Source organism: Mandrillus leucophaeus, unplaced genomic scaffold (genome assembly GCF_000951045.1).
Source record: "Mandrillus leucophaeus isolate KB7577 unplaced genomic scaffold, Mleu.le_1.0 Scaffold1217, whole genome shotgun sequence".
NCBI lineage: Eukaryota > Metazoa > Chordata > Mammalia > Primates > Cercopithecidae > Mandrillus > Mandrillus leucophaeus.
In genome coordinates this window covers 131,571-150,231 of record NW_012100510.1, presented here as the reverse complement: position 1 = coordinate 150,231, position 18,661 = coordinate 131,571, and the positions used below count along the sequence as shown (strand labels likewise).

The 18,661-nt window shown below is 54.7% G+C and overlaps 1 protein-coding gene across 1 annotated transcript in view; it reads left to right on the top strand.

Moving 5' to 3' along the window:
• Positions 1–18,661, top strand: part of ZNF653 (zinc finger protein 653) — a 30,057-nt gene that overhangs the window by 6,690 nt on the left and 4,706 nt on the right. Inside the window, exons 3-7 of the mRNA XM_011971376.1 lie at positions 6,517–6,608; positions 8,736–8,951; positions 16,932–17,543; positions 17,677–17,848; positions 17,955–18,066. Coding sequence (XP_011826766.1) covers positions 6,517–6,608; positions 8,736–8,951; positions 16,932–17,543; positions 17,677–17,848; positions 17,955–18,066 — 1,204 coding nt within the window. The remainder of the gene's footprint in view (positions 1–6,516; positions 6,609–8,735; positions 8,952–16,931; positions 17,544–17,676; positions 17,849–17,954; positions 18,067–18,661) is intronic.

Here is an 18,661-nt window from a genome sequence, read left to right as displayed (position 1 = left end):
CACGCCCGGCTAATTTTTTGTATTTTTAGTAGAGACGGGGTTTCACCAGGTTAGCCAGGATGGTCTCGATCTCCTGACCTTGTGATCCACTTGCCTCGGCCTCCCAAAGTGCTGGGATTACAGGTGTGAGCCACCACGCCCGGCCCTCGTTTTTCTTTTTGAGACAGGGTCTCACTCTCTCGCCCAGACTTGGAGTGCAGTGGCATGATCACGGCTCACTGCAGCTTCAACTTCGTGGGTTCAAGTGATCCTCTTACCTCCGCCTCCTGAGTAGTTGGGACCACAGGTGCACGTCACCCCACCTGGCTAATTTTTGTATTTTTTGTAGAGACAGAGGTTTCCCTATGTTGCCCAGGCTGATCTCAAACTCCTAGGCTCAGGTGATTCTCCGGCCTCAGCCTCCCAAAGTGCTGGGATTACCGGTGTAAGCCACTGTGCCCAGCCCTGTTTGTTCTTGAGACAGGGTCTCACTTTGTCACCCAGGCCAGAGTACAGTGGCATGTTCATAGCTCACAGCAGCCTCAACCTCCCAGGCTCAGGGGATTCTCCTGACTCAGTCACCCGAGTAGCTGGGACTATAGGTGAGCCACCTCGCCTGGCTGTTTTTAAAATTTTTTATGGAGATGGGAGTCTCACTATGTTGTCCAGGCTGGTCTCGAACTCCTCGGCTCAAGGGATCCTCTCTCCTCAGCCTCCCAAAGTGCTGAAATTACAGTCGTGAGCCACCATACCTGGCAAAAGGCTGTTTACTATAGACCAGAAACTTAAGTAAGTTATATAGTCCGTGAGAGAAAGAGAGGGGCTATGGAAAAAACAAAAGTGAATGAAGAGTGTGAGTTGAAATTTAAAATAGGGAGTGAAGATGGTCACATTCAGAAGATAGCATTTCAGTGAAGACCTGAAGGAACCTAGGAGGAGCCATGCAGATCTCTGGGGAAGAGTTGAGGCGGAGGGAATAGCAAAAGCAAAGGCCCTGAGGCAGGACCCTGTTGTGTGCCAGGAACACTGAAGAGGGTTGTGTGGCTAGACTGCAATGATTGAGGGGGAGAAGGGAAGACAAGGACAGACTGGTGACAGAGAAGGTCATTCAGGGCCGTGGAGAGGACTCCAGTTTTTCCTCCCAGTGAGGTGGGAGCCTTTTCTTAAGTGCAAGATTTTGTAAAGAGAAAGAAGTGGTATGGTCTGCCTTTATTTCCCCCACCCCCCCTTATTTTTTATTTATTTATTTATTTTTTTTTGAGATGGAGTCTTGCTCTGTCACCCAGGCTGGAATGTAGTGGCACAGTCTCAGCTCACTGCAACCTCTGCCTCCCGGTTTCAAGCGATTCTCCTGCCTCAGCCTCCCAAGTAGCTGGGACTACAGGTGTGTGCCCCTATGCCTGTCTAATTTTTGTATTTTTAGTAGAGACGGGGTTTCGCCATGTTGGCCAGGCTGGTCTCGAACTCCTGACCTCAAGTGGTCTGACTGCCTCGGCCTCCCAAAGTGCTGGGATTACAGGCGTGAGCCACTGTGCCCGGCCATTTATTTATTTATTTATTTATTTATTTATTTATTTATTTATTTTTGAGATGCAGTCTTGCTATGTTGCTCAGGCTGGTCTTGAACTCCTGGGCTCAAGAGATCCTCCCACCTTAGCCTCCAGAGTAGCTGGGAATACAAGTCACACACCACCGCATCCAGCCTTGTTTATATTTTAGAAGGAACTGTCTCTAGGATGTGTGTGGCTTGAAGAATGGATGGGGTACACATTGTGATACAAGGTTGGCCAAGAGTTAACAACTGGTAAAACTGATGATGAGTCCAGGGAGGTTCATACTACTCCTGACAACAATTTAAAAAAAAAAGGAGGACGGGGCGTGGTGGCTCACACCTGTAATCCCAGCACTTTGGGAGGCCAAGGCAGGTGGATCACTTGAGATCAGGAGTTTGAGACCAGTCTGACCAATAGGGTGAAACCCTGTCTCTACTGAAAATACAAAAATTAGCCGGGTTCGGTGGTGCACACCTGTAATCCCAGCTACTTGGGAGGTTGAGGCAGGAGAATTACTTGAACCCGGGAGGTGGAGGTTGCAGTGAGCTGAGATTGTACCACTGCACTCCAGCCTGGGCCACAGAACAAGATTCTGTCTCAAAAAGTAAAATAAAAATAGGCCAGGCACGATGGCTCACGCCTATAGTCCCAGCACTTCGGGAGGCCAAGGTGGGCAGATCGAGAAGTCAGGAGTTCGAGACCAGCCTGGCCATCATATTGAAACCCTGTCTCCACTAAAAATACAAAAATTAGATGGGTGTGGTGGTACACACCTGTAGTCCCAGCTACTCGGGAAACTAAGGCAGGAGAATTGCTTGAACCTTGGAGGCAGAGGTTGCAGTGAGCCGAGATGGCGCCACTGCACTCCAGCCTGGACAACAGAGCGAGACTCTGTCTCAAAAAATAAAATAAAATTAGTCTAGGCACGGTGGCTCACACCTGTAATCCCAGCACTTTGGGAGACTGAGGTGGGCAGACCATGAAGTCAGGAGTTCGAGACCAGCCTGGCCAGCATATTGAAACCCCGTCTCTACTAAAAATACAAAAATTCACTGGGCCTGGTGGCACATGCCTATAGTCCCAGCTACACAGGAGGCTGAGGCAGGAGAATCGCTTGAACCCGGGAGGCAGAGGTTGCAGTGAGCCGAGATCACGCCACTGCACTCCAGCCTGGGCGGCAGAGCGAGGCTCCATCTCAAAAGAAAAAAATTACTAAAGGGATACTTTCAGACAGAAAATACAGGCCTGAGTGTGGCATTTGCTCTCCTTGGTAAGAGAGGTGAGGGAGAAGCAGCAGCCCCAGTGCCAGTGGAGCACTGGGCAGTGGCAGCGCCCAGGAGGCCAAAGGAAGCGTCTGTCATGTCCAGTGCTGTTGGGCCAAGTGAAGCGGCCATCACTGGTGACCGTGATGGGAGAGTGTGTGACGTGATGGAGAAAAGCCCTGACTGGAGGAGTTCCAGTGAGACGGAGGAGAGGATATGGAGACAGCGAGTGTAGACGACCGTGGCAAAGGGGGGAAATGAGGAAGGAGGCTGGGTGCGGTAGCTCACGCTTGTAATCCCAGCACTTCGGGAGACTGAAGCAGGAGGATCACCTGAGCCCAGGAGTTTGAGACCAGCTTGGGCAACATGGCGAAACCCGATCTCTACAAAAAATACAAAAGTTAGTCGGGTATGGTGGTGCATGCCTGTAGTCCCAGCTACTCAGGAGGCTGAGGCAAGAGGATCAGTTGAGCACTGGAGGTTGAGGCTTCAGTAAGCTTTGATGGCGCCACTGCACTCCAGCTGGGGCAATACCACGAGACCCTGTCTCAAAAAGAAAAAAAAAAGATATGGGGAAGGGGCTGGTGGGAAAGGTGGGTATCAAAATGATTTTAATCCAAGACGGGAGAAATCATGGCACATCTAGATGCTGGTGGGAATGACTGAGTGAAGACTGAAAGGAAACCGCAGGGAACAGCAAAGCCAGGGCCTGAGTAGCCCCAGTAGCTGTGGTCCTTGGTGCCAGTGGCCTCTGCTGGGAGTCACAGAGAAGTGGCAGAAGTTGGAGAAGTGGACAGGAGAGGTAGGCAGTTTGAGGGAGAGAGCCCTGCATTGGGGTTGGAAAGTGGCGCTCACCAGGTTACACATGACCTCGCTTGCTCCCCATGGTGATCCTGTGTGGGAGGCACTACTACTATTTCCACTTCACAGACAGGGAGACTGAGGCTCAGAGGGGACAAGACCTGCTTGAGGTCACACAGGCAGTTGATAGCTGAGTCTTGAACTTGGGTCTGGCTGATACCCAAGACTGTCCCCACCGCAATGTGACACTCCCAGCCTCCAGCGGTGAGTGGGTGGAGGTGGCTGTGGACATTAGGTCTTGGGTTTGGGGCCGGGCATGGTGGCTTACACTTGTAATCCCAGCACTTTCGGAGGCTGAGGCAGGCAGATCACTTGAGGTCAGGAGTTCAAGACTAGTCTGGCCAACATGGCAAAATCCCATCTCTACTAAAAATACAAAAATTAACTGGGCATGGTGTCAGGCGTCTGTAATCCCAGCTACTCGGGAGGCTGAGTCAGGAGAATCACTTGAACCCAGGAGGCAGAGGTTGCAGTGAACCGAGATAGCGCTACTCCACTCCAACCTTGGTGACAGAGCCAGACTTGGGTTTTGGGTTGGGTGGGGGTCTCCACAGCCAGTATGGCCATGTGCAGGGGAGGGTGGAGCGTGGGAAGGGATAGAGTCACATGGGATGGGACCTGGAAGAGCAGAGCCGGAGGCAGGGGCAGAGCCTGGGGCAGGAAGGATGGAAGAGCCCCAAGGTGCAGTCCTGGGAACCAGATGGGTATGGTACCGAGAATTGTTACAGGGCTGGGCAGGAGTCAGAGGGGGTGGACAGTTTTGCTGGTAAGAGACACTAGACTGGTTGTCAGGATGTTTGTGGCAAGAGCAGGTCTGGGCCACAGCAGGGAGGCCAGGGGACCCGGGCTCTATGATGATACTGATAATCATAATGATCATTGTACCGTTTGCTTATTGATGATTAAGTGACAGGGCTGTACCATGATGACGATTGTTTTTTGTTTGTTTTTGTTTGTTTCTTTGTTTTTGAGACATGGTTTTACTCTTGCCCAGGCTGGAGTGCAGTGGCGTGATCGTGGCTCACTGCAGCCTTGACCTCCCCAGGCTCAGGTGATCCTCCCACCTCAACCTCCTGAGTAGCTGGGACTACAGGCGCATGCCACCACCTGGGTAATTTCTGTATTTTTTGTGGAGACAGGGTTTCACCATGCTTCCCAGACTGGTCTCCAACTTCTGGCCTCAAGCGATCCACCCGCCTTAGCCTCCTAAAGTGCTAGAATTACAGGCATGAGCCACTGAGCCTGGCCTTTTTTTTTTTTTTTTAATGTATAAATAGAGATGGGGTCTTGCTATGTTGCCCAGGCTGGTCTTGAACCCCTGGCTTCAAGCAGTCCTCCTGCCTCAGCCTCCCAAAGTACTAGGATTACAGGTGTGAGACACCACACCCAGAGAGTACCCACTGTCTTGCTGGCTGTGGGCCAAGACCACTTTCAGCCTCTCAAGTAGTTGGGACTACAGGTTTGAGCCACTGTGCCCTGCAAGATATGCTTCCTTTTGATTAACTCACAGTCACCTAACCAAGGCTTGACATCCAGTCCTACTCACAGGCCTGCCCTGCTCAGGGGAAGAGGATCATACAGGGCATATATCCCAGGGTAACTGTGGGGGCCATCTTGGAATTCTGCTTCCACACCAACTCTTCATACCCACTTTGTTACTTCTCTACTCCCTGACTGTGGGACCCAGGGCGTAGGTGGCCTCACCCCTCCAAGCCTGTTTTTCCTGCTCCTTGAGGTGGTGATGATGCTAGAGGCCTCTCCCAGGGCTGGTGGCAGTAGGGGAGAGAGTCCAAGCGAGGGGCCTGAGTGCTGGAGTTGGGGACAGGTACATAAAAGTTCAGATTCCGGGCTGGGCGCAGTGGCTCATGCCTGTAATCCCAACACTTTGGAGGCTGAGATGGGCGATCACCTGAGGTCAGACACACATACACACACACACACACACACACACACACACTAGCTGGGCATAGTGGTGCATGCCTGTAATCCCGGGTACACACACACACACACACACACACACACACACACAAACTGGGCATAGTGGTGCATGCCTGTAATCCCAGCTACTCTGGAAGCACGAGAATCGCTTGAATCTGGGAGGCGGAGGCTGCAGTGAGCCAAGATCGCACAACCGCACTCCAGCCTGGGTGATAGAGCTAGACTCCTTCAAAAAGTGGTGGCTCACGCCTGTAATCCCAGCACTTTGGGAGGCTGAGGCAGGCAGATCACAAGGTCAGGAGTTCAAGACCAGCCTGACCAACATGGTGAAACCCTGTCTCTACTAAAAATACAAAAATTAGCCTGTAATCCCAGCTACTGGGTGTGGTGGCGTGCACCTATAGTAATTCCAGCTACGTGAGAGGCTTGAGGCAGGAGAATCGCTTGAACCCGGGAGGTGGAGATTGCAGTGAACTGAGATTGCGCCACTGCACTCCAGCCTGGGCAACAGAGCAAGACCTTGCCTCCAAAAAAAAAAAAAAAAAAAGTTCAGGCCAGGCGTGGCCGCTCACCAGCCAAGTAACACCAGCACTTTAGGAGGCGGAGGTGGGCAGATCACCTGAGGTCAGGAGTTCGAGACCAACCTTGTCAACATGGTGAAACCCCATCTCTACTAAAAATACAAAAATGAGCCGGGTGTGGTGGCGTGCACCTATAGTAATTCCAGCTACGTGAGAGGCTTAGGCAGGAGAATCGCTGGAACCTGGGAGGCAGAGGCTGCAGTGAGTTGAGATCTCACCACTGCACTCCAGCCTGGGCAGCAGAGCGAGACTCCATCTCAAAAACAAAAAAAAGTTGAGATTTTGTTTCAGTGCACAATGAGCAGTGGCTCTAGTCACTGTAATTACTTACGGGTCAGACAGACCCAGCGCTGGCCCCGCGTTCACCCTCGCTACCTCTCTCTGTTGCAGGAAGCCTTGGGAGCAGGTCCCCAAAAAGCCAAAGCGGAAGAAAAGTAAGTGGAGGCTCAGCCTGGGGAAGGTGGGGAGAGTTGGGAGTGGTGGGAATATGGAAATCAAGGCCCAGAGAGGCCAGGTCGCTGCCCTGGGCAGCACAGTTGGAACCAGCAGAGCCAGACTTCAAACCCAGGTCTGCGTGTCTCATGTCTCAGGCAGTGTCCTTGGCTCCCTCAGTCTCTTGCTCCCAGCATGGGAGTCAGCCAGGGGAGAGCCAAGCAGAGGGAACAGCTTGTGCAGAGCCCTAAGGGCAGGGGGAGCCAGGCACTGGTGGTTGGAGGGGAGGTCTGGAGCTTGCCCCTCCTGTCTTGCTGGCCACCAGTCGGTGGGAGTCTGAACAGCCAGGGTCTGCTCAGCTCTGAGCTCTGGAGCTAGGGGTCACAGGCCATGTCCAGCAGGGTGAAGGCCAGCTGGTGGCAGTGAGCCCCTCCCCTTCTTAGGATTCTCCAGAGGCGGGGGGGAGCCATGACCTTCACCCTGAAGCCTCAAGGGATGAGGAGCGCAATGAGAAGGGAAAGGACTGGGCTGGAGAGGCGGCTGTGGGTGATGACTCTGTTGCCCTCATGGTTGGAGAGTCTGAGCGCATTCCCTAGACCCAAACACCTCTTCCGGGCCCCTCTTCATCTCCCGGCCCACAGGGGTGGGGGACATGCTGTCCTCGCGCTTGGCTGAGGGACCAGGACCATCACACGAGTCAGATACCATTTCCCAGCACTCACTGTGTGCCCAGCCTTGTTCTGCGTCCTGGAGATGTCTTCACTCCCTCCCTCCTGCCTGGCAGCCCTCAGGGATGGGAATCCCTTATTCTCCCCAGCCCAGAGGAGGCCCCTGGGACTCAGAGAAGCTGAGTCACTTGCCCGGAGCTACCCAGCTTGGAAGGGGCAGAGCTAGGATTCAAACCCAGGCGGTCCGGCTCCACCATGCCCACCCTTTATACAGTGTTCTTTCATCCAGCAGATGTTCCTGGAGCACCTGCTGTGTACCGGGCCCTGTGGGGGCACTGGGGGTACAGGAGGAACAAAACAGCAGTGTTCCTGCTCTTGAGCAGCTGACATTCTGGTGGGAGAGACAGACAGGGCACATGTAAACAAATGGCCGCAGATGGCATCTAGGTACTACCTGGAGAAAACGGACAGCAAGCTAAGGTTGGCTAGAGTGACTGGGCAGGGAGCGGCCTCTCGGAGAGGGTGCATTTGGGGGAGACCTGAGTGAAGTGGGGAGGGAGCAAGACAGTTATCTGGAGGAAGCAGGCACAGCCCGTGCCAAGGCCCTGAGTGGGCCACACCTAGCCCCCTCCAGGAATAGCGAGGAGGCTGTGTGGCTGGAGTGGAGTGGAGTGGAGTCACCAAGCGGGTGAGGGCCAGGTGACAAGTCACAGTGGGCCCTGTGGGCTGAAGGGAAGACTTTGGCTTTTACCCTGAGGGAGGTGGTCTTGCTCTGTCGCCCAGGCTGGAGTGCAGTGTCGCAACCTCGGCTCACTGTATCCTCCACCTCCTGGGCTCAAGTGATCCTCCTACCTCAGCCTCCCAAGTAGCTGGGACGAAAGGCATGCACCACCATGCCTGGCTAATTTTCGTATTTTTAGTAAAGATAGGTTTTCTCCATGTTAGCCAGGCTGGTTTCAAACTTCTGGCCTTAAGTGATCCACCTGCCTCTGCCTCCCAAAGTGCTAGGATTGCAGGTGTGAGTCACTGCGCCTGGCCCTCATGGTGGATTCTGAGCAGAGGAGGGAACAGACTTGACTCGGGTGTTCACAGGCGCCCTCTTGCGGCTGCAGGGGCTCGTTAGGGTGGGAGCCTGGGAGCCGTAGGCCTGAGGATTGCACTGGTCTAGGCGTTTGATGAAGATGAGAACAATAATAAGCAGCTAACAATTATTATGCACCTACTGTGCGCCAGGTTCCACTGTTTACATGACTTGGCCAATAGAACAGTCCGCATTACCTACAGGGGGTGCTTCTCCTCTCTGAGCCTCAGTTTCCCCCTCTAAACTGGGTGCAGGCCTGGATGGCACTCAGGAGGGCCTCCCAACCCATGGGACCCATAAGGCCCCGGTGGTTCAGGCAGCCATGTCACCATGGGCTGAGCCCCGTCCCTTACACCCACCCCTCGGCCCTGTGTCCACAGGGCGGCGACGCAACGTGAACTGCCTGAAGAACGTGGTGATCTGGTATGAGGACCACAAGCACCGCTGCCCGTACGAGCCGCACCTGGTGGAGCTAGACCCCACTTTCGGCCTGTACACCACGGCCGTGTGGCAGTGCGAAGCTGGCCACCGCTACTTCCAGGACCTGCACTCGCCCCTGAAGCCCCTCAGCGACTCAGACCCAGACAGTGACAAAGGTGGGTCTGTGGGGCGAGGGCACATCAGGGGCCGCCCATGTCTGGGGGCTTCTTACTAGCCCTAGGCTAGCATCACAAACAGAACAGTGGCCACAGTGGCTCTGGCTCTGGCACTGGGACAGAGCAGGGACACGGTGGGCCAGGCCGAGCCCTTCGTGGCCTTGCCCTCTGAGTCCTTACAGAGCCCGAACGGGGAGGCGGTTCCTCTTGACGGAGCAGTTTGCCCATCTGTGCCCAAGGCCAGTCCCGAGCAGGGCTGGCTGAGGGCCCAGGAGCCCTGGCTTGGCAGCTGGGGCGGGGGCAGGCCTGCTGGGGCAGGGCTCGGCCCCCACGGTGAAACGGCCGCCTAAACCACCCAGGCCTTATGGCTCCATAGGCTGTGATGCTCTCCTGAGCCCTGGCTAAGCTGGCCGCTACCTCCTTTTTCATTTTCTGCGGCTCCCAGTTGCATTCTCTCACCTTCTGCCTTTCTAGGCTTCGCTTCTTGCCTTCCCCCTCCATTCTGTTCCCCTCCTGTTCCCCATTTCTCCTCCCTTGAGCTGCCTCTGTCTCCTTCCTTGATCTTTCATTTTCTTTGTCTCATCCTCCTTGCCTCTCTTTCTCTTGTTTCCTTCCGTTCCCCTTTCTCCTCCTCCATCCGCACCCTCACAGTCCCTGCCTCTCTCCTTCCCATCCCATGGGGCAGGCACTCAGTGAGGGAGGCCCAGTTGGCCCCGGTGAGTGGTAAGGGGGCTGCCGGCAGCCTCAGGGGTTTGGCATTGGCTGGAGAAGGAGTGTGGGGCACACTGCCAGGCGTCCTGTCAGGGCTGAGGGTGGGGCAGTCACCGGGGCTGAGCCTGCGCTGGCTGGCATCTCGGAGCAGGTGGCATCCCAGCTGGCCAAGGGGAAGCCGGGGGCGAGAGGTGTTCCGGGTGGGCGCCCTCGCCAACGACTGTCCCACCAAGTGTTGGCCAGGCTCCCAGCGTGCAGTGGCCCCTCGGCTGCCCCGTCCCATGATCTGGGACCTGCCTTCCGCCCTCCTCTGCCTTTTACTGCCCTCCTCACTGTATGCCACTCCTGGCCCTGCCCAGAGCCACCATGAATCTTCCACATGGCCTTGTTATCAGCCCCACTTGGCAGTCAAGGAACCCCAAGCCCCAGGAGTGGTCTGACTGACCCATTTGGTGATGGGTCACGCTGGGGTGTGGGTGGTGCCCAGAGCAGCTTCCTTATGCCCCAACTCACTCTTGTCGTCCAGGCTGGAGTGCAATGGCATGATCTCGGCTCACTGCAACCTCCAACCCTCAGGTTCCACCGATTCTCCTTCCTCAGCTTCCCGAGTAGCTGTGATTACAGGCACCTGCTACCACACCCAGCTAATTTTTGTATTTTTAGTAGGCATGGGGTTTCACCATGTTGGCCAGGCTGGTCTCAGACTCCTGACCTCAGGTGATCCACCCACCTTGGCCTCCCAAAGTTCTGGGATTACAGGCATGAGCCTCTGCACCCAGCCTTATTTTATTTTATTTTTTTGAGACAGAGTCTCTCTCTGTCACCCAAACTGGAGTGCAGTGGTGAGATCTTGGCTCACTGCAACCTCTGCCTCCCGGGTTCAAGCAATTCTCTCACCTCAGCCTCCCCAGTAGCTGGGATTACAGGCGTGAGCCACCATGCCCAGCTAATTTTTGTATTTTTAGTAGAGATGGATTTTCACCGCTTTGGCAGTGCTGGTCTTGAACTCCCGGCCTCAAGTGATCCCCCTGCCTTGGCCGCCCTTAATGCTGGGATTACTGGTGTGAGCCACTGTACCTGGCTAATTTTTTATTTTTATTTACTTTTTTAGAGACAGGGTCTCACTCTGTTGCCCAGGCTGGAGTGCAGTGGTGCAATCATAGCTCACTGCAGCCTCCAACTCCTGGGCTCAAGTGATCCTCCCACCCTGGCCTCCTGAGTAGCTGGTAACACAGGCACACACCACCACAGCCAGCTAATTTTTAAATTTTTTGTAGAGACGGGATCTCATTGTGTTGCCCAGGCTGGTCTCAAACTCCTGGGATCTAGTAATCTTCCTACCTTGGCCTCCCAAAGTGCTGGGATTACAGGCATATGCCACTGTGCCTTGCCCATGGCTATTTCTGTTGGTGCTGTCATTACCTGGGGAGAAGTCTGGGGTCAGCCAGACTTAGCAGACGCTGCCGTCAGGTGGACCCAGACGCTTGTTCTGGCCCTTCCCTCCGCTCATTAAGCGACTGCCCCCTCCTTCAGGATGGTGCCGGGGGTTTGCCCACCCTGCAGAATACAGGACAAGGGAAAATGATTTAAAAAGAGGGGCTGGGCCGGGCGCGGTGGCTCAAGCCTATAATCCCAGCACTTTGGGAGGCCGAGATGGGCGGATCACGAGGTCAGGAGATCGAGACCATCCTGGCTAACACGGTGAAACCCCATCTCTACTAGCCGGGCGAGGTGGCGGGCGTCTGTAGTCCCAGCTACTCGGGAGGCTAAGGCAGGAGAATGGCATGAACCCGGGAGGCGGAGCTTGCTGTGAGCCGAGATCCAGCCACTGCACTCCAGCCTGGGTGACAGAGCGAGACTCTGTCTCAAAAAAAAAAAAAAAAAAAAAGAATTAAAAAGAGGGGCTGATCCTCCTTATCCCCAACCCTGCTGCCACCCCAGGTCCATCAAGAGTGGGCATCTCACTGCCCTGAATGGCACTGAGATAATAGGAAACTTACAGAGTGCCTACTTTGAGTCTCCTGCTGTCCTAAGCCCTTATACATATTTACTCACTAAAGACCCAAAACAAAGGCTGGGCGCAGTGGCTCACACCTGTAATCTCAGCACTTTGGTTTTGTTTTGTTTTGTTTTTGAGACAAAGTCTCACTCTGTTGCCCAGGCTGGAGTGCAATGGGGCAATCTCGGCTCACTGCAAGCTCCGCCTCCCAGGTTCAAGCGATTCTCCTGCCTCAGCCTCCTGAGTAGCTGGGACTACAGGCATGCGCCACCACTCCCAGGTAATTTTTGTATTTTTAGTAGAGGCAGGGTTTCACCACGTTGGCCAGGATGGTCTCGATCTCTTGACCTTGTGATCTGCCTGCCTTGGCCTCCCAAAGTGCTGGGATTACAGGCGTGAGCCACCACGCCCAGCCAATCTCAGCACTTTGGGAGGCCGGGCAGGTGGATCACTTGAGCCCAGGAGATCAAGACCAGCCTGGCCAACATGGTGAAACCCCATTTCTACTAAAAATACACAAATGAGCTGGGCATGGTGGCGCAAGCCTGCAGTCCTAGCTACTTGGGAGGGTGAGGCAGAAGAATCACTGAAACCTAGGAGGCGGAGGTTGCAGTGAGCCAAGATCATGCCACTGCATTCCAGCCTGGGCAACAGAGCAAGACTCTGTCTAAAACAAACAAACAAAAACAACCAAAACACTCCCAAGGGCCAGGTACAGTGGTTCACACCTGTAATGCCAGCCCAGCACTTTGGGAGGCCAAGGCAGATGGATCACTTGAGGCTAGAAGTTCAAGACCAGCCTGGGCAACATGGCAAAACCCAGTCTCTACTAAAAATACAAAAAATTAGACAGGTGTGGTGGTGCATGCCTGTACTTCCAGCTACTTGGGAGGCAGAAGCATGAAAATCACTTGAACCCGGGAGGCAGAGGCTGCAATGAGCCAAGATCGGGGAATGGAGATTCATTCATTTATTGGAACGAACCCTCACTGCGCACCAGGCAACCGTCTCAGCACGGCGGGCTCTGCACAGGGACCCCACAGCCTTACAGAGTTTCCATTCTAGAGGGGAAGCGGATTGTAAGCAGGATAAACCAATAAAAATATAGAGCATGGGCCAGGCACAGTGGCTCAAGCCTGTAATCGCAGTGCTTTGGGAAGCCAAGTTAGGATTGCTTGAGGCCAGGACTTAGAGAACAGCCTGGGCAACAGAGTGAGACCCCATCTCTAGCAATAAATAAAAAAGTTAGCTGGGCATGGTGGTGCACCTCTCCCAGTGCTTTAGGAGGCTGAAGCAGGAGGATTGCTTGAGCCTGGGAGCCCGAGGCTGCAGTGAGCTATGACTGTGCCACTGCATTCCAGCCTAGGTGACAGAGGGAGACACTGTCTCAAGAAAAAATAAATTAATTACAATATAGGCCGGGGGTGGTGGCTCACACCTGTAATCCCAGCACTTTGGGAGGCTGAGGCGAGTGGATCACTTGAGGTCAGGAGTTTGAGACCAGCCTGTCCAATATGCTGAAACATCGTCTCTACTAAAAATGTAAAAATTGGCGGGGCATGGTCAGGCATGCCTGTAATCCCAGCTACTCAAGAGACTGAGGCAGGAGAATCACTTGAACCAGGGAGGTGGAGGTTGCAGTGAGCTGTGATTGCACCATTGCACTCCAGCTTGGTGACAAGAGTGAAACTCCATCTCAAAAATAAAATAAAATATAGAGTGCACTGTAAGGTGGTACGTGCTTTGGGAAAAAATAAAGGAGGGAAAAAGGAACTATTTGAGGCAGAATGGTCAGGAAATTCCCCCGGAAAAAATACCCTTTAATGAAGGGTCTGATGGAGGGGAGGGAGGAGCCCTCTTAGATGTCAGACAGAAGAGGATTCAAGCCGGCCAGGCGCAGTGGCTCACGTCTGCAATCCCAGCAGTTTGAGAGGCCGAGGCAGGCGGATCACGAGGTCAGGAGATCGAGGCCATCCTGGCTAATGCGGTAAAACCCCGTCTTTACTAAAAATAAAAAAAATTAGCAGGGCGTGGTGGTGGGCGCCTGTGGTCCCAGCTACTTGTGAGGCTGAGGCAGGAGAATGGCATGAACCCAGGAGGCAGAGCTTGCAGTGAACCGAGATTGCGCCACTGCACTCCAGCCTGGGTGACAGAGCAAGACTCCATCTCAAAAAAAAAGAAGATTCAAGCCGAGGGAATGGCAGGTGCAAAGGCCTTGAGACAGGAACTTATCTAGTGTCTCCAAGGACATTAGGAGAGGAGGCGAGGGCAGAAGGTGATGGAACACCTCCTGAAACAGACACACCCCCGCTCTTATGACCTGGCACAGTAGTTTGTTTCCCACACACAAAGCCTGGTGCTTCCATCCTGCAGACTGCCTTTCATCCGTGGACCCAGGTTCTTTCCTTCCTATGGCTCCAGCCTCCTTCTGGATCCTGGCTGGCAGGTGGGGAGAAAAGTGGAGGCTCAACCTTGGGAGCACCTGTTCACTTGCATTCCATTGGCTGGGTCTCAGCCACATGGCCACACCTACCCGCAAGGGATGCTGGGAAGTGTAGTCAGTGCTGGTGCCAGGAACAGAGGGATTTAGTGAGCAGCTAACCTGCCTTTTTCACAGGAGGTAAAGAGCAGGTTCTCAGGAGCCGGGGACCCAACAGAAGGGACTGCCCTGGCCCTGGCAGGAGGCTGGTGGGGTCACGACTAGCATCTGCAGGGGAAGTGGGAGAAGCGGTCAGGCTGCAGGTGGATGTAGTTTGGATGCAGCACCAACAGGTTTTGCTGACAGATTGGAAGTGGGTGTGAGAGAGAGAGAAGTCAAGAAGAGCCCCAGGACTTTGGCCTGAGCCACTGGAGAGACTGAGCTGCCATCCGCTGAGTCAGGGACACCCGTGAGCAATGCAGGCCTTGCGGGAGGGAAGATACAGAGCTCAGTGTTGCAGATCTGAGTTTGAGATGCCTGTGAGACCCTCTTAGGGGGCCAGTGAGATGGAAGAATCTGGAGCTCGACATGGAGGTCTAGGCAGAAGCTGCACATGGAGTCACCAGGCCCTGGGTGGTTGTAGTGATAATAAGAATACATACTTAGCCAGGCGCGGTGGCTCATGCCTGTAATCCCAGCACTTTGGGAGGCCGAGGCAGGCAGATCACCTGAGGTCAGGAGTTCCAGACCAGCCTGGCCAACATGATAAAACCCCGTCTCTGCTAAAAATACCAAAAAAAAAAAAAAAAAAAAAAAAAAATTAGCCTGGTGTGGTGGCACGTGCCTATAGTCCCAGCTACTCTGGAGGCTGAGGCAGGAGAATCACTTAAACCCGGGAGGCGGAGGTTGCAGTGAGCCGAGATTGTACCACTTCACTACAGCTTACACAACAGAGCAGGGTTCTGTCTCAAAAAAAACAAACAACAACAACAACAACAAAAACCCTCTTGAACAGTTCCAGATTGGTGAACACATTGAGAGGCTGGGACGGTGGTGCCCCCGGAGAGGGCATGGAAGCACTCACCATCCCCCCAATATCTTGCCCTGTGCCTCTCTTCCCTTTGGCTGTCGCTGAGTTGAATCCTTTATAATAAAGCTGCAGTCGTAGGTAGAGCCATTTTCTGAGTTCTGTGAGTTGTTCTAACAAATTATCGAACCTGAGGATAGAGTCATAGAAACCCCCCATTTATAGCCCATTGGTCAGACATACAGGGTAGCCCAGGACTTGCAGCTGACATCTGAAGTCAGGCGGTCTTGTGGGACTGAGCCTTTAACTTAGAGGATTTGACGCCCACTCCGGGAAGATAATGTCAGATTGGATTGAATTATTGGACATTCAGTTGGCATCAAGAATCGGAGGGTGGCCTTTAACCCCATCAGCCTGGGCAAGCCTGGGGGTAAGGTGAGCACTGAGGAGAGGCCCCGGGCCGAGCCTTCCAGGCCTGCAAGAACCTAATAAACTTGGAAGGAGCCACAGGAAGGGCCCAAGACACCAGAGTGTGGGTCTGAGGGCTGAGAGAGGAGTGTGCCCTGGAGTAGGGGTAGTCAGCTGGGTCAGTCATCTTGGAACAGTTAGGGACAGTGGGGATTAAGAAGTGATTGCTGTTTTAGGCAGTGAGAGGGTTACTGTCCAGCCCCTGAAGAGCCTGCAACAAATACCAACTGCTGGCCGGGCGTGTGGCTTACACCTGTAATCCCAACACTTTGGGAGGCTAAGGTGGGAAGATCACTGGACCCCAGGAGTTCAGGGCCAGCCTGGGTAGTGTAACAAGACCTGATCTCTACTTGGAAAAATCGGGGCCGCACGAGGTGTCTCATGTCTGTAATTCCAGCACTTTGGGAGGCCCAGGTGGGCGGATCACCTGCAGTCAGAAGTTCGAGACCAGCCTGGCCAAAATGGGGAATCCCGTCTCTACCAAAAATACAAAAATTAGGCAGGTGTGGTGGTGCGTGCCTGTAATCCCAGCTACTTGGGAGGCTGAGGTAGGAGAATCACTTGAACCCAGGAGGCAGAGGTTGCAGTGAGCCAAGATCATGCCATTGCACTCAACCTGGGTGACAGAACAAAACTCTGTCTCAAAAAAAAAAAAAAGGAAAGAAAAATTCAGGCCGGGTTCAGTGGCTCACGCCTGTAATCCCAGCACTTTGGGAGGCCGAGGTGGGCGAATCACAAGGTCAGGAGATCGAGACCATCCCAGCTAACAGGTGAAACCGCATCTCTACTAAAAATACAAAAAATTAGCCAGGCGTGGTGGCGGTCACCTATAGTCCCAGCTACTCGGGAGGCTGAGGCAAGAGAATGGCGTGAACCTGGGAGGTAGAGCTTTCAGTGAGCCGAGATTGCGCCACTACACTCCAGCCTGGGTGGCAGAGCGAGACTCCATCTCAAAACAGAAAAAAATAAAAGTTCAGCCAGGCACGGTGGCTCACGACTGTCATTCCATCACTTTGGGAGGTTGAGGTGGGCGGACGACTTGAGGTCAGGAGTTCAAGACCAGCCTGGCCAACATGGTGAAACTCCGTCTCTACAAAAAATACAAAAATTAGCCAGGTGTGGTGGCGCACGCCTGTAGTCCCAACTACTTGGGAGGCTGAGGCAGGAGAATCACTGGAACTGGGATGCCAAGGTTGCAGTGAGCTGAGATTGCACCACTGCATTCCAGCCTGTGCGACAGAGTAAGACTCTGTCTCAAAAAAAAAGAAAGAAAAGAGAAAAATAAAATAGAAACTAAATAAGCAAATACCAGTGGCTGCAGCTATCATAACCATTCCCTTTCTTCTGTCCCCACAGTGGGCAATGGGCTGGTGGCCGGCAGCTCCGACTCGTCCAGCTCTGGCTCTGGCTCTGACTCTGAGGAGCCCCCTGAAGGCCAGCCAGTCAAGGCTGCAGCAGCGGCAGCGGCGGTGACGCCCACCAGCCCGGTGGGCAGCAGCGGGCTCATCACTCAGGAGGGCGTGCACATCCCCTTTGACGTCCACCATGTGGAGAGCCTGGCTGAGCAGGGTACCCCGCTGTGCCCCAACCCAGCAGGCAGTGGGCCCGAAGCCCTGGAGACGGTGGTGTGCGTCCCGGTGCCTGTGCAAGTGGGTGCGGGCCCCGGCGCCCTCTTTGAGAACGTGCCCCAGGAGGCCCTGGGTGAGGTGGTGGCCAGCTGCCCCATGCCAGGCATGGTGCCCGGCTCACAGGTGATCATCATCGCGGGCCCTGGCTACGACGCTCTCACGGCCGAGGGCATTCACCTCAACATGGCAGCGGGCAGCGGTGCCCCCAGCGGTGGCCTGGGCGAGGAGGGGCCCTGTGCCATGATGGAGGGTGTGGCGGCCTACACCCAGACAGAGCCCGAGGGTAGCCAGCCTAGCACCACGGACGCCACTGCAGTAGCAGGCATCGAGACCAAGAAAGGTCTGGGGGAGCTGCCATGGCCTCTGGCCAGGGGTGGTTGGGCCTGGGAGGGGCCGGGTGAGGAGTGGCCCTCGAAGTGGGCACCTTGGCAGCCTTCGTCCCCTGCGGACACCACCCTGTGTCCACCCCGTAGAGAAGGAGGACCTATGCTTGCTCAAGAAGGAGGAGAAGGAGGAGCCAGTAGCCCCGGAACTGGCAACGACGGTGCCTGAAAGCGCAGAGCCCGAGGCAGAGGCAGACGGGGAGGAGCTGGATGGCAGCGATATGTCAGCCATCATCTACGAAATCCCCAAGGAGCCCGAAAAGTGGGTGCCGGGGTGGGCAAGGGTGAGGGCGAGGGCTAGGAGCGGCCTGCAGTCCCCCAGCCTGCCTGGTGTGGGAGCCCTGATGTCATGGCCCCTTCCCCTCCAGGAGGCGGCGGAGCAAGCGGTCGCGGGTGATGGACGCTGACGGCCTGCTGGAGATGTTCCACTGCCCATACGAGGGCTGCAGCCAAGTCTACGTGGCCCTCAGCAGCTTCCAGGTGAGGCCGCCACCCGGAGCAGCCTGGGCCAGGCCCACAAGGCCCAGGCCATGGCACCACCAGGGTGTCCTACCTCTAGTTTGCCCCTTGGAATTTGACGAGGTGCCTCTGAAGGCAAAGACAGGGACTTGTCACACCCCACACCTGGCGTGGGAGGATGCAACAAGAGGCCTTTGAATGTGCCATGCCATGCTTTGATTGAGCATGTGTTAAGCACCTAGTGCAAGCCAGGCCTGCAAGCTGGAGCCAGGGTTGCTCTAGTAAATTAAACAGGGAAAGAATAAAGGAATGAATCAACTGGGGCTGCCTGTTCCAGGCCCATGGGGGCTGACAGCCCTCAAATCCAATCCCAGTCCTGCCACTGGCCACCTGTAAGACCCTGGCCAAACCACTGAGCCTTGAACCTCAGTTTCCCCATCGATTAATTGGGCTAAGAGCTGGGCCCTTCACAGAGTTGACAGATACCCCAGTCCAGAGCCTGGCATATAGTAGGTGTTCAATAAAACTGCCCTTGGCCGGGCATGGTGGCTCACACCTGTAATCCCAGCACTTTGGGAGGCTGAGGCGGGCAGATCACGAGGTCAGGAGATCGAGA